The sequence below is a fragment of the Solea senegalensis genome, linkage group LG16 (genome assembly GCF_019176455.1).
Source record: "Solea senegalensis isolate Sse05_10M linkage group LG16, IFAPA_SoseM_1, whole genome shotgun sequence".
NCBI lineage: Eukaryota > Metazoa > Chordata > Actinopteri > Pleuronectiformes > Soleidae > Solea > Solea senegalensis.
This window is the reverse complement of record NC_058036.1, coordinates 14,154,901-14,170,964: the sequence shown is the minus strand read 5'-3', so window position 1 is coordinate 14,170,964 and position 16,064 is coordinate 14,154,901. Positions and strand designations below refer to the sequence as shown.

The 16,064-nt window shown below is 40.7% G+C and overlaps 1 protein-coding gene across 4 annotated transcripts in view; it reads right to left on the bottom strand.

The window, feature by feature from the left end:
* Window positions 1-16,064, bottom strand: part of fermt2 (FERM domain containing kindlin 2) — a 39,766-nt gene that overhangs the window by 22,332 nt on the left and 1,370 nt on the right. For all 4 annotated transcript variants that reach the window (XM_044047505.1, XM_044047506.1, XM_044047507.1 and 1 more), the window contains exons 2-3: window positions 15,305-15,462; window positions 1,650-1,883 (exon numbers count right to left, since the gene is read on the bottom strand). In XM_044047505.1, coding sequence (XP_043903440.1) covers window positions 1,650-1,883; window positions 15,305-15,461 — 391 coding nt within the window. In that variant the 5' untranslated portion in view covers window position 15,462. The remainder of the gene's footprint in view (window positions 1-1,649; window positions 1,884-15,304; window positions 15,463-16,064) is intronic.

Here is a 16,064-nt window from a genome sequence, read left to right as displayed (position 1 = left end):
AGTACATCGACCTTTTGTAGAGTAGAGTTTTGTAGAGTCTATTCCCAGTCAGCCCAGATGGACTGTGTCTGTGTCAGGACACAGCTGCCATGGACATGGGAGAAGTACAGCAGTGATAATTGGTTACATGCTTTTAACTTGGAGTGTTAGTTTGATTTTCTGAGTTTTGCCCTTGATTGGGACACTTGGTGTTAGCACCAGAGTTGTGCTAAAGAGACAATAGAAAGGAAAAACACATATTCTACATTGAAGGTACAAAATAGCCTAAGAAAAGCCTCTGTGTGAATAACAGAACTGAAGCCAATAGTAAACTGAAAAAAAGAAAAGTAATCACAGTCTGTCCAGTATATCTGCCTCATACTGTCTGGATGTCTAGAGCGAAGGCCAGTTGAAAAGGCCTTGCCTCTTCCGGTCCCCTCTGATTCTCTATGCTGTCTAAGCTCACGTCCAGTCAGCAGAAAATATGCACAGGAAATTGTAAATCTCAAAGTTGCCCAGATAACAAAAAAAACTGCTTTCTGGTCAGACCACACCATCTGTAAATCAAGTCAGCTGTCATACTATCCCACTGTCCACTACCTCGAGTTCTGCTTTTTACAAGCTATAATACTCAGTAATTCAAATACAAAAGGAGATCACACCAAAGTGTCATTTATAAACATTGTACTGCATCATGCAACATTGTGGTAAAAGCCAAAGACTTATTACAAAAGTAATTTGTACAGATTTTCTGTGACGCTGAGCTGAAGTTACAAGCCAACATCTACCCACCTCACTGCTTATGATCCTAAATAAATGGTATCTATATTTTCTTGATCAATCATTTAGGTGTTCCATTTATGTTTTATATATTAACAACAAGGCTACATGTAGAAGCCACTCCGAACAGGAGACCTGCTGCCACTGTAGCCCCTTAACACACATAATGTGCAGTCCGGTGACAAAGTCACAACAGGTGTGTCAGGACCCTGCATAATGGAAGGGCATTCTATGGGTGGGCATTTTCTAAGCCTGAAAACCCCATGGCATATGGGGACTCATTAGTGAGGGGCAAGTGGCAAGAACTGAGCTTAGAAAAGAAGGTGTTAGCAGGTCAGAGGTCACTGTGGTGTCAGTAATGGAAGCTATTGATTGTATGTTTATGTGTGTAGGTGTATGTGTACGTGTAAGCCCTTCAGTATTACTTACACCATGGGGGACAGTTAAATTTAGAACCGTCATTGGTAGAAGAGATGGAAGGTAAGCCAGTGAATGAGTTGGTTTTTTTTAAGATATACTGTGAAGATATACTTTGCTGAGACCTTGTATTACAAGCCAGAGACAGATTCTTAATCTATGTTTACTAAACATAACTGCTGAGACCAATGGAGGCCAGGTTCCAAAGACTAGACTCTAGAGCTGAGAGTTTACTACCAGTCCATGAGACTGTGGAACACAAATTGCCAGGGATGAAAAACATTAACTCAGTTTGTTTTAGAATACGTTTTGTGTTTTTTTTTACCAGTGCAACTGCTCTACACTTACGTATTCTTCCCATAACTCATTGTCAATCAGTCACATGTCACCTCCAGTTTACTTCATGGCGGTTATACACATCACCACCCAAACACCGCCTGCTGTTGTGGGAATTAGTCCTACGCTGCACTTACTGAAAGTTTTGCAGATGTCCGACACCGCCTTGAAGACGCGGTCTGAGAAGTTGACCTTGACTTTCATGTGCTTCATGTTGGGCAGCTGGAGGCGCAGCAGTTTGTGCTGTGGCGTGAAGAGCAGCCTGGCGTCAGCTTGAATGCCATACTTGTCCAATGTCCAGTGGGTTTTCAACAGCCATGTCTTCTTCTTCTCCCACCACAATGCATGGTCTGACCAGTCCTTCTTCACATCTGTGTAAGGGCAGAAAATAGAAGGGGGGGGATACATTTTAGAAAGAAATGAAAACAATGCAAACAATGCTACATTAGTCACCATTGTACGCAAAGGGAAAGTGAAACTAGAGCAGAGTCTGTATCCATCTCCCTCTACTGCTCTAAGCTCACCAAATTTGTCCCTCTAGAGCCTGGGGTCACATTTAGGACAAAGGGGAAGCCAAGAAAAAGTTTGCACAGGGGCAGTGAAGTAAAAGTGAGAAGGAAGAGACAACCTAGTGTGTGAAAGACGTGGTTGTTTGTCGGACACTGAGGGGATATCAGTTTCATACCTCCCCTTTGTTCCAAAGTAGCACTGTGATCCCTCTAAAGCAGACACAAGCCACCCAAAACCCCACATAGCTCCAAGGCTTTTGCTCTGCAGGGGAACAATAAGGACAGACCTGTGGTCTCATGGTGTGCATCCTACTGATGAAAACAACAGAGATTTGAGGGAACTCAACGCAGCTGTTTAGCAGATCATCTTGTGAAGGGTTGACCTGAGCTGCAGGTTACTTTGTAGCCAAAGACAAAAGTGAAGGCAATGGATTTCTGCTTTCATGTCACCTTTCTTTATCCTTTTAATCAAATATATTCACAAAAAAACAAGTATGCTGAGCAAATCCAAATTTACAGCAGGTTAGCTGGTTCAAGAACAGTCTTAAACTGTCATAAACTATGCTTTCATATTGAAGTGCAACATATCGTGACAAATATGGTAGTTAAGACTGAATGAACAGGCACATTTGTAGTCCATTATACTTCCAGATATCCCCCTGAATAGTGATGTCATTACTCTAGCATTGGTCCAGGAAGGTACTTAGCAGATCGGTGTCTCATTTCCTCCACCCACATACTCCGTCATTGCTTTTCCAGTCTATCCTCTGTCTCACAACGGGTCTCTCGCTGTCTCTACTCTCTCTGAGTCAGTGTCCAGACACAAACACTGGTTCACTTAGTCATCTTTTATTAAAACATTTGATAAAAACTATTTTTATTCTGCAGTGTCAGTTGCTTTAATGAGAGAAAAAAAGTGATAGAGGAGAAAACAGGGCCATGTTATGTCATAGGAAAAATACTTAAACATGTACCGTGACAGAAAGTTTTGGCTTTAAGGGTCCCTCCTTAAAGAAATGTCATTGCAAGTCATTGTAAGTGATGTGGGACAAAACCCAGGAATCATTCTTTGTGAATGCATCGAGTTAGTTAAGCTGTAGTTAAGTCAGCCAAATAACAAAGGTATCATCCAAAGTTACAGTCTGTTCAATATTACAGATCCAGTTTGTGTTATTGTTCTTCTGCTGCAGCTCAGCAACAAAACACAAAGAAAAATGTGGGCCAAAAAAAATTGGAAAAGGAAGGAAGAAACATTTAGCAATGAATAATTATGTAGATATGGGCAGGTCAGTGTTTTGCTTTGTTTTGAAATTCTGAAACAATCCATAATGAAAAATGTGTCTCTACTTTTAAATGTCTGCTACCAAGCCACTAAGAACTCATGCATTCATTATTAAAATTATTTTAATTATTAATAATTATTTCAGCAGAAACAATAAATACTATGAAATACTATGCAAGCCTTTAGATCCCAGAATCACCATATTTACTGCAATTTCATGCTCATAATTCCTGTGGTTTAATAAAATGGCAAGAGCTCAATTTTGATCACTGAGGGCAGAACATAAGCAAAATGTGGTGTATGTATATATATATATATATATATATATATATATATATATATATATATATATATATATATATATATATATATATACACACACACACACACACACACATACACGGTTAATACATAATTGACTATCTGAGCAATTCTTGAAATACTATATTGTTGCAAACAATAACGTAGCACAAAAAAAGTAATTGTGCATCATGCAATGACTTTGGCAAATGCTAAAAGACAGCAGGATGCATTAATTTCAATTATACTGAATGCTACTCTATAGTGACCTCTGTGTCAATCAAACTGCTTAGTGCCATGGTAACCCAAACCTTGGGCAGCCTTCCATTTCCATGGGCTGCTTTTGTTTTCCCTGACCTTAACTTTACATAGGGGCATTCATATGCATTGTTGACACTTTCCTGCTGATCCCGTTTATACACCAAATGAATGGGATTAATGGCGAGAGGGGGACACAACAGATTGGCTTCTTTGAACCAGGAAACATGACGGATGTAAAACACTCTGGGACGAGGAAGAGATTACGCTGGGTGATTAGGGAGAAGGGACAGGAGTGACCACCAGCATCTCAATGCAGACTGTGAAGGCTTATGGACTGTGTGATCTGAACTGGGTTGTTTGTCAAGCTGTTGGTTTTTATACTGCTTACTTCAATTGGGCAAACACTTGGGTGTTTCATTCAAGTGAAAACATTCCAAGCTTTCTTTGACCCTGTGTGAGTTTCTCTAGCAGCATGGGGTCTGGCTGTCAACACTCCATCCTGATGCCTCAGCTGTGCAGAGCAGCAAATTCATTGCCATCATCGCAGCAACTGCTCCCATAAGTATAATGCAACAATTAAAAGGCTGAAATAATGAGAGGAAGAGAGAAAAGTAAAGTTGAAAATAGACCTGAATGTATTTGTATAACTATGACCACATTTTTCCTCTTACATACTTATAATTTCTGGTGTCTGGGAGCAATGCTAAACAGCTAGCATTAAAATCTGGCACTCAAGCACTTCACCACAGAGGGACCACATTCTATAGCACCGTCTTCATGCTTGGCATGCATGACCACCATATGCTCTGTGGCAATACATGAATGCACATCTCGGCTGGTCTCCATTCCCACAACACTCTCAGTTGGCCCCTGCTCCACCGTTTTGTCACCACCCACCTTAATGGACAGTCTTTCCATAGCCTTTCCTTCAGTTTGTTTAGGTCACTACACAGTGGTTCGATGTGTTGTGATTGGATGAAGGCAGCCCGAGTCAGGCGCCCATTGGGTACTTTCAGCAACAAGGTGGTAACTCAATCCAAAGAGAAGGATGGAGAGAGGGCCAATGGCATCTCCAAGCTAAAAATACAGCCAGCCAAGGCTGACGTAATGCAGCAGCCAGTGGAACGAGGAGCTTAAGTAATTGGTTGCATTAAATGTGGACCCACAGACCCTGAGTGGAGTGATGTGGAGTGAGTGTGTGTGTGTGTGTGTGTGTGTGTGTGCGCGCATGCAAGGAGGACAAGGGGAGGGAATAGAGAATAGGAAAACCATGTTTTATGACCTCTGCAGGACGGGAAAGATGATACGATGATTGTGTTTGTTGTGCACGTGTTGTGAGAGTGTGTGCAGGTGGGGAGGGAGAGAGGGTGTTCTTAGCCATCCATTAACTACATTAGCTCTATGTATGTGTATGCGTGTGCCCTTTAACAAGCTAAATTAATCCATAAATTCAGTCAAAGTGTCTCTTATTAATTCACCACCATCGCCACCACAAATCTCAACCAACACAACTCCCTATGTTTTGTACAACAATGAATACAGTGGCTGCTTTTAAAAAGACAGGAATTCATTTTGTAATATTCTTAGAAGCAATTAAACAAAAAGCTATCCCTCCCTCCTTCCCTCTCCTCTCCTCTCTTCCCCAACACATTACTTTCTGCAGCCCCTGTTCTAGTCGGAGTATCGGCTATGTTTACAGAAGGGGACAGGACAAATTGGTGAAGATGAGACAGAAGGAATGAGAGGGCATGGAAAGGAGAGAAGACGAGGATGAGCAGAGGACAGTGAGAAGCTCACACTGAGAATACAATAAGAGAAGGTGTCAGGGCAAACTACAGGAGGAAAATCAAAATCATGTCTATGAATAAATTACATCTCCTTAAAAATTGAAAAACGATGCATGTGCTGTTGCTAACAAATATTTGGAAACATGCAAGATAACATCAAGAAAAATTGCCTATAGTCCCTGAATTTGTCTCAATCTGCATGTGCACCAAAAATTGATTCTTCCCTCACTTGTCCATGCGAATAGCTTAGTGAAAATCTGTTCTGTGGCTTTTCTTGTTATCTTGTAGATGAACATTTCTGAAAACTTTGCTCCTCTATACAAAGTCATCGACCTCTTTTGTCCTGTCTAGGCTGTAAACAGTAAAGCTGTGAGAGTCAGCTGATGCCTGTAGCAAAGTGCATCTCTGGCATCACTGATGATGGTGATTTAAGAGAGGACACATTTATAGGCCGGGACATTTCCCCTGCCTTTGCACTGTGGGCCTGCTTTCTGATAATATTTTTTCATAAGCTGTCAAAGCTAAGCCATTGTTGTTGGTGATAACCACGCTTTGTCATTTTCCACCATCAGCTGATAAAAACATTACAGGCGGGTGAGGCGGGTCACTCCGTTTCCCTAGTGACTCCTGGCTGACACCACAGGTGCAGCAGAGCACAGCGACGTGTTTTCAAATACAACAAAGACACGGGGCAGCAGGTTTGTGTCAGTTGTAATCAGTTTACAGATGGGCGGACGGACAGATGAACCGACAGATTTTATCCCTTCTCCACTGCATGAAAACTCTTCACTTTTTAAATATATTTCATGTCTGGTGCAAAGTGAATGACGGAATAGACAAGCTTGGATACAGGAATCAAGTGTTCTGCACTGTCCTATATTAGATCTGATACTGTCACTGGCCTTTATGTGCACACTGGCTCATACAGTCACGCACCATTGTATCAAAATCAGATACTGAACATGTAATATCTGGTTCAATAGATGATTCTATCTGTACCGCAGACATGAGACCGCATCAAAGAGTGTCACACAAGCTTGCAGGTGAATAAATAGCAATGTGGAGACAGACAGAAGGATCTAAGGCAGACAAATATGTTTAACGGCTTGAACAAAAGACTAACAGACGAGCTAAATCCAGAAGCCTTTCAAAAGCATCAGGAACATCTATCGATATGCATCTTGTGTGAAATACTTGCAACACTAATTATTGCCACACTCAGACAAAGACAAAGGTGAAACCATTGGCTGATGTGTTACTGTATTCTGGCTGAGTCCCTTGGGTATTCACTAACCAATAGCACTTAAACTCAAGTGCTTTCCATTTACAGGCTACAGAGTTCAACAAGGTTAGCTGGGCTTATTTCAATCAGTTACTATACATACATACAGCTCAGCTTCCTCCCAAAAGACAATAAAACCCAAACAGACCATTTGTCAAAGGCTCTACAGTGCAAAACACATTATATTTAGACTGCATGGAACCTTACATGACAAAGCAGTTAGACAAAAGAACACATGATGTGTTACTGAAATCACCAGTATTATACACACAGCTATGGTAAGGTGAAGAGCTTTATAAGATTTCACAGCTTTTTTTATGTTGACTAGTCAAAGGTCACATGATTCTGAAGGTAGCAAAACAAAATATTTAATAAAAAGACATGAGGTACTTGCAGCAAGAAGACCCAGGTTCACAACCGGGTCTAACCAAAGGCCTTTCTGTGTAGAGTTTATATGTTCTCCCTGTGTGTGCGTGGGTTTTATCTGCTTTTACTCCCCCAGTCCATAAACATGCAGAGGTTAATTGGACACTGAATTGACCGTAGGTGTGAATGCGAGAGTGAATGGTTGTTTGTCCCTGCAATGGACTGGTGACCTGTCCAGCGTGTGCCCCACATTTCACCCAATGTCAGCTGGGATTGGCTCCACCCTCATGTAGAGGATAAAGCGTAAGACAGTAAATGAATAAGGCAACAACTGGCCATTTCTTTTATCCATGATCACAGTAAAGTGTGGATTACCTCAATGAAAAATTGTCTATGTGTCACTTGAGGCCCTTCACCAAACAGCTCACTTGGGCTATTCCGACTCTCTCAACTACAATATTTCAAGCACTGATCCTCAAATACTAGTAAAAAAATACTAGTAATGGTTAGGCTCATTAACATAACTTATTAATAAAAGCTAGAGGAATTGTAAAGGAATGTTATCACAGATGAAGTAACAACAAGTTTAAAAATACCATGACGCCTCCATCAAATTGATATTGACTTTGTGTTAACCGATTCAGCGAAAGATAGCGAAAGGAGTAAGAGGACATAATGATGTCCTGTAGATAACTCACTAACTATTTTTCAGACTGTAAGGTGCTAGGCTGCTAACTGATAACACAGTAAATGCATAAAAACAGACTTATACACTAAAGACAATAAAATGAACTTTAGTTATGCTTCAGGATAATCCTTGTCAATCACAGTCAACACTAAGGCCTCAGGCCAGATCGTGGGGTGCATCAGGTTCACATCTTGGCTTATCTGGGATCTCCAGAGGATGAGATGAAATTACTTTGGTAAAGCCGACATAGACAGGAGAACCGAATCAAAACCAATACAGAGACCTCCAGGTGATGCTATGATTCAATGAAATAGGCAATTTTTCTTTTGAGTGTGCAGAATAAGAAATCTTAAAAGGACATTTAGGAGCATCCAGCCAGTTCAGAGTGAGGAGAGAGTGCAACAGTGCTGCCTTTCATGCATTAGCAGAGACCGGGGGTGGCTTTTAGAGGAAACCACCACAGAGACATATACTGTAGTTTGTATCCATTTGTGTCATAATCCAAACACATCAAAATAATCAGAGCACTGCTCCTCCGCCCTCACACAGCTTTACACAATTAAGTGTTCAGAGACCTGGTGGAATAACGACATTACATTCTCAGAGCCTAACATCAATGGAGTAGTTTGAGAATATTTATCTGTCCTTGTATCTATGTATGCATCCTGCCAGATGTCCCCCGAGGACAGCAATAAGCCATCCCAACAATGCATCTGCAAGTTCAACGGGAAGTTCAGATACGGGTTTATTTTTCAGAAACCTTGCTGAGAGTTTGCAATGTTCACTAGAGCTGCAACTAACGAATACTTTCCTAATCGATTAATCTGTCGATTATTTTCTCAATTAATCGCGTAATCGTTTGATCCATAAAACGTTACGAAAGTTTGTCCACAAACCAAAATGATTAAGTTTTTAATACTTTTTAATACTAATTATCTGAAGCAAAGAAATTAAGAAAATATTCACATTTAAGATAAAACAATCAGAAATATTGGTTTAATCATGAAAAATCGATGATCAAAATAGTTGACGATTCATTTAGTAATGGATTAATAATCAATTAATTGAGTAATTGTTTCAGCTCTAATGTTGACATGACATTTCTGAAAACATGACCGTTGATTCTAAATTCAATAATCTGCAGCACTGCAGAAACAAAAAGGATTGATCAAATTATAGATTAATGTAAAGTTTCGGAGTAATAGACTAATCTAATGACAAAATATGTAGCACTTGATTTTTGTTTTGCATTTTAGCTGTAATTTTCACAAAAAAAATATAATCATGATGATTTGACATTTTCTCAGTCAGTCAAGAAACAAAACATTTGTTTCACATCTTAGGAGCAAGATGTTTGGGCCAGGGAATCATCATCATGGGGTTTTTTTTCCACACATTTTATCTGTCTTTTGATTAGAATTAATTGTAAAGCCCTATTATGTTTCGCTTTTTTTGGAAATAACAAAATCAAATGAGGGGACAAAATTGGCTGGCATACTAATCATGTATGTACTTAAGAGTGGCAGAGCTGCAGGAGATTCATTTTCAAAATGTATGCTCACTCACAGCTCCCCTAGCAGAGTCCTGGATATGAACACAAACATCTGCACAGAGACAGACTGTGAGGTAGGAGCAGGTTTAGATGAATGAAATGTGGGCCGAGAACCTAAACAAAGAAACTCCAGCTCAGTTTACTCCATTGACACACAGGTGTGGTGTTACAACAATGTGCTGCTCTAACATTTCCGTCCACTGGATTCACTGCAGTGGCTGCCTCTACAGGAAGGAAGAGACGAAAAGCAACAGGCTTCAGAATCCCAGAGGAGCCATGAACATTTTTTCTAACAGCATGTTTAAGATGCTATACATATGATCAAATCATCCAAACAAGCACAGCGATCTTTCATGAAAGTGGACACACACAAACAAACATGAAAATTTAATCTTGCTGTGTTTTCCCCTCACAAATTTGTGACTTAAGTGTCAAGAGCCAACTGCCTTGTTTGAAATACCACGTCACGTGATATCTGGAGCATTGAGCAGCTGATATTGTTCCCATACGACCCTTCATCTTGAGTACACTGAAAACCACCAGCTGTGACAGTCACAGTTTAGTTCAAATTAAAGAGAATCTTTTCCTTGTGCAAGTCATTAGCTCAGTACCATCACAACAAATTCACCACCATGGCTGGTTTTCCTGTCAGTCAGTATGTTTACATGACATTAGAAAAACACAAGTTATTGTGAGTCCAAATAAAAACTTTTGAAATGCAAGGTAAACATTTTATTCTGACTGAAATTGTACTAAATCAAATTTATAAAAGTCGAAACTAACACACCCAGATAAGTCAAGCTGCTAATTCGTGTACTTCATTTAGTTGGACCAGAGTCAGACTCAAGCTGGCCACTCTGCACATACACCACACTTCCCACGCCTGGCTAATACTTGGAAATAATAGAACACAGAAGAATAAAACAGTTTTTAATTGACAGGGAGACATTTTTTGATATTTCTAAGTTAATGAATGGTAGGAATACTTTGAATTATGCATGGCATGCTAACAACGAGCTGCATGCTAAACTGGAAACCGACAGATAATAACAAGCTGCAAGGGAACATTCTATGACAAGAACAATAGTCCAATTCTAAGGCGCAGTTAAGCTCCGGAGCTTTTTATAGAACATACCGACTATCTCACAAAGTGGTACAAAATACACCTAATTATTTTTCAACCCACAGTTTTTGCTTTGTCATTGCATTGCCAAATATACTGTAAGATCCCATGGCTGGGATAACAAAACAAACACACTATATACGGTAAACAATGAGAATGTATAGAAATGTATAGGACAGGGTGGACTGAGTACAGAAGAGCACAATCACTTCAGCATCTTGGAAGTGAAACAGGAAAGCTCTGGCCTGGGCAGGACCACTACTTAGGCTAACTACTTCCTGTCAGAGAGATTAGAGAGCATGATGATCATACAGGCTTCCAGGCCATTTCACACTTTTTGATGGCTCCATAGTCCAAAAAAAAGAAAAAAAAAAAAGAGTCTCATTGCACATGGAGATGTTTCTGAACTGTTTGTAATGACATGATAACACGAATAAATGGAACATGATCACAGCAACACATAAAAAAACGGTCCTCTCTCTGGATATGGGTTATCAAAAAGTAAAGATATAAGTGCTAATCACTGCTCTCTGATCCTCAGGAAAGAGATGATAGCCCATCTTACTCTCAACAGGGTCTGAAGATGCAAAGCACCCTACATACCCTGAGAGGGCAGGAAGGCGGGAAAGAAAGGGAGGCAGAAAGGAGAAGGCATATAAAAAAAGCCAAGAGGAAGTTCAGCATCCTGTGCTAAATTGTGCCGGTTTCCTAATGAAATCTGCACACCATTGTCAAAATGAAGGCATCTCCCTTTAGTTATCACAATCTCAGCAGACAGCATTGTAACTTATCCAAAAGGGACACAGAGTTTAAAGTTGGCAAAGCAGAGCACTATCTTGAAAAGGACAGTTGCTAACAGGAAAAAAAATTCACTTCTAAGTCAATATTGACAGATCATAACAATAGCTGGTGTTAAAAATACATTAAGTCAACTACAAATACACTTCCTCCTGCAAAATTTAAATCAATATGGGATGGTCACTTTAAAAATGAATATGTGGGTTATCACAATGTGGAGAAAATGCTAATTTCTTTCTCCAACATGTAGGGAAATTTCTCTGTGGTTGGCTGCTGGTACTGTAGCCAAAAACTGCTGGCCCTTCACTGGAAACAACCACATGAACTATCAGAGTCACTTCAGACCAATTAGCCTGCTCCCATTCTTCTTTTTAATTAACAATGAACAGTCACCTCATGTGACTGTGGATCAGAAATCGCAAGAAAGTTATAGTTAAATGTTTCCGACTGATTGCAAGGCTTTGGTATGTGGCTGAAGCAGTGGATGTGTAATTTATTAAGAAATGACTGCCAAGAGTTCAAAAAAAGTGAAACAAAGTCAATAAAAATAGTTTCCACAAAATAAATGTAGAGGAAGAAGTAGTAAGAAAGGAGGGTGAGAACCGAACAGAAAGAAGTGGAAAGCAAAAGAGGGAGGGTTGACAGATGGGGGTGGGGGTGGGGGGATAGCAGAGAATCCAGCAATGACGGCAGTGACCAGAGAACAACATGCCAATCCCTGGAAGTCATTTCCTGCTTCATCGAAGACTTTTATGGAATTCTAGCAGCGTGGCTAACGTCAGAATGGAAGAGGGACAGAGATGAGGAGGAAAAGCTTAGGCCCTCCTTACTTCACACACCTCCCTCTCCCCATTTCCCTCCCATTTCTCCTCTATCCAGTCCCTCTTCCCTCAGCTGTCACCGTGAGGCTTAGCAGAGCCAATACAACCAGGGTCCTGCAGGAGTGTAAGTGCAACATCATTCTCATCTACAGTTAGATTCCAAGACTAGCCTCTTCTGCGTTTTTCAGGATTAGGTCAAATTCATGATTCAAATCCAGAGTCTCTGTGTGGGGCTGGGGCCTTGACATACAGTGCTGACAAACAACGAAAACACTCTTTTCTATTTTCAGCATGTGCAAAATAGCAATGAATTTATGTGAAACTGATAGCCCAAACACTTACTGTAAGCCAAAGTCTTAAAAGCTATGGGACATGGAAATAATTCCTTTTAAATCAAATAAATCTTGGAAAGCTAATGTTGTTTGTGAAGTACTTTGTTTTCCCTCCACAACAGAACAATGTTTGCGTTGAGCGAGGCGGGCAGCACTTTCAAAAAGCATCAACAAAGGCAGAGAAAGAGGCACAGATGGAACGCCGAAGAGGGCCTGGGGAGCTGAGCGTGGTCAATCAACTTGCTTTAAATACTCACCCTTTAAGGTTTGCTGGGGAAATGGAAGAATCATTCGCTGCTGTGATCAATAGCTAAGTGCCTTCCTGGCATTTGTCTATGTAATCCATTATCGAAGGCCATCTGAGCCAGTCATGTGGACCTGAAGCTCACAGGAAGAGATGAATGATGGATGCAGGATATATGTGGATGGGACACACCCACTGATCCACACAACTATGCTCACGTGTGGAAACACATGCGCAAATACTACTAGAGAGAACACTGGTCATCGTGCAGAGGACGGCTGATGTCAACCAATATCCACAACAATGGTCACCGATTCTAAAAGCTAAAAACTAACAGATACAACTTCATGATAGAAAGGAAAAATAGAATGTTAGTTAATTAATGACAAAAGAGGCCCTTCATTTTGTAGTGTAAAGACTGAGAGACAGAAAGAGAGACGGGGGAAATGACAGAGAGAGAATTTGTCATTGCACAAGGAGGTCTTTTTTAGGCGAGTGTGATGCATTGCCTGCCAAAACTCAGTAGTATCTACGTTATCCTTCTCACTACACCATTTATGCATATGCACAAATATAATAAATTTAAGCAATGAATAAAAACAACATAAAAAAAGAGCGAGAGACACATAGCTAAAAGAATACTGCCTGTTACAAGCACAACCTATTGTGTCTCTGACCAACACTGTAGAGTTACCTGCTCTGTCTGGCCATGTGGAAAAGCCATGTTGTGTTGTGGGTGGGTTAATGATTACAAAGCAAAAACAACCTGTTGACTCAGGGTAGGAGAAACATGGTAGGCAGAAGATATCTGCCCACACCACTTTTTGAAACCAGTCAAGTGCCTCATACATGATACATGTCACTGCAAGAGTGCTGCTTGTCAGTAAGACGGTCTATTAACTTAAAGCATATGTAGCTCCAGTAATTGTGATAGTGGTTGGAAAACACAGATTTAACAGGTTCAAAAACAGTGAACAAAATGGCATGTTTTGATAGGACAACAGGACAAACAACCTTAGACACCCACATCCTGTTATTTTACTCAAACCAACAACAAACAAAGGGCAATAGATCAAATGTATTGTCATTGCCTATGTGGATGTGAAGAAATCAAACCACAGGAATCCTGAAGAGTTAAAAGAAAATATGGGTCATCCGGAAAATATCTGCATCCTGCAGTAAAGGAAGACTAGAAATGAGCAACAGTGAGGGGGAAAAACCCCTGTAAACTTCCATCACATATCTATGAGTGTAACATGTCCCCAATAGACCTCCTTTCATATAAAAAAAAAAAAACAATATTAAGTTACTAAACTCTTATCCCTAAGGACCCAACCATTGTGACAGGACAACCAGTGCAGCAGACACACCACAGTGAAGGTGTCATGTCAAGTAAAGCCATACCCTTCAAAACAGACCTTAACAAAAAGCGCCAACACAACTCAAACAATGGATAAGGCCGGGTCTTGAGTGGAGTAAGGGCGGGAGACGAAATGAATTCATGACGTCCCACTTGTGGCAACAACATTGCACTTGGCTGGCTGGCTAGCATAGATGCTGCACGGCACAGGCGACCACAGAGAACAAAGACCTCAATTATGTGGAGCTCCAACAGGAGAGCTAAAAACGGGACCATGGGCAGGGAATAAAACCTTGTAGCGTTGCAGGAATGCAGAGCATTCAAGCACCATTGACACACAGCACACTGTCACTCCAGAATCATGCTGCCACCACCACTGACCTTTCTCCAGACTGCATGAAACAGAACAGTGTTCAAGTGACTGGAACAGAGAACTCTTATGCTTACTTGCACCCAAAGTTGTCAAGTGCATGGATGTAGTTACCAGAACAGTACATGATAGAGTGGGGGAAGGGCAGTGTCTATGGCTTCTTTTATACCTTGGGAAACTGACCTATATACAATGCAAGGTAATATAAATGTTTATTTACCTGTTAGCTATTGTTTTACACAAAACTTCACCCACCTACAAATAAAGTGATTCCCAACGTCTGATTTCGGACATTTTCATTTGTCCTGGGCATTAAACTTCTCGTAAATTTGAGTTCCAAGCTTTGCCAAAGAAACATTTGTTTCAAGAGCAATTTTGTACTTAAGTACATACGAGTGCTGTCTGCTTAGTGGAATCTCACTTCCCAGAATGCTAACTGTAGTGAAAAAAAGAGGAGGTATTTATAGCCTGAGAAATATGAACAGATAACACAAGTCAGCCATAGACACCCACTGTGGCAGGATAGAGCAGGGCAAGAGGTCAAAGGCAACAGCTATCGTAGCTGCCAAACTGAACCATTTACACTTTAATTACACTCAAAAGACTCAAGGTTATCTAAAGTATGTTCACGCCTGTTAACTACACGTCAGACATGCAGCTTTAAAGAGCCGCTTTGAACTGCTCTGACCACTGTGTGACAGCAACATGCACCCGTACCTAGTTTCTCCACGAGTTTGAGCATGACTCCGCCAATGTGGATTTCCCCAGTGACTCTCAGCGACACGTCCCTGTGGAGGTCAGTGACATGCATCTTCAGTTCCCACGTCCCGTCAGCATAGCAGCCATCGGGCATCCGGATCCCATCCAGCGCCATCCTGGCAAACAAGACCACAGTCGGGTGAGAAAAGGTCCAGTTATAATTCTGTCACACTAGGGTGAAAGGAAACATTCTGACCATCTGGGAAGCAACAAATGTGGTGCACATGGATGCCAGACCTTGTGCTGTACATATTTAAAACAGATACAAGGCTGGTATTTATGGAAATGTGCTCTGTGCAGAGATGGAACACAATACAGATCTTGCTGAAATATTTGTGTTGCTAAATGTATCGCTCTATTTCAGTACACTTGTGAGAAATTGTACATTTACTGTTTGCCTTTGCCCTCTACTCGGTCAGTACCAGAACGTTGTATGCTGTAAAATAATGCAGCACTATTGATTAAACAAACACAATTGGAATGGGTACCACCTAGATTTGCTAAGCCATTAGCAAGCATTGGTATTTAAAAAAAAAATAAAAAAAATGAATGTGACAGGTCTCTGGCGAGAACCAATATTACAGAGGAAATTAAGATACACGACCATTTCCTATACCATTATGCAGTATAAGGGAAGCTATCATTTTAAACAGAAACACTGCAGCAATTCCACCTATTACTGATAATTTAGTGGTCATTGCCATGATCATCAATCAAA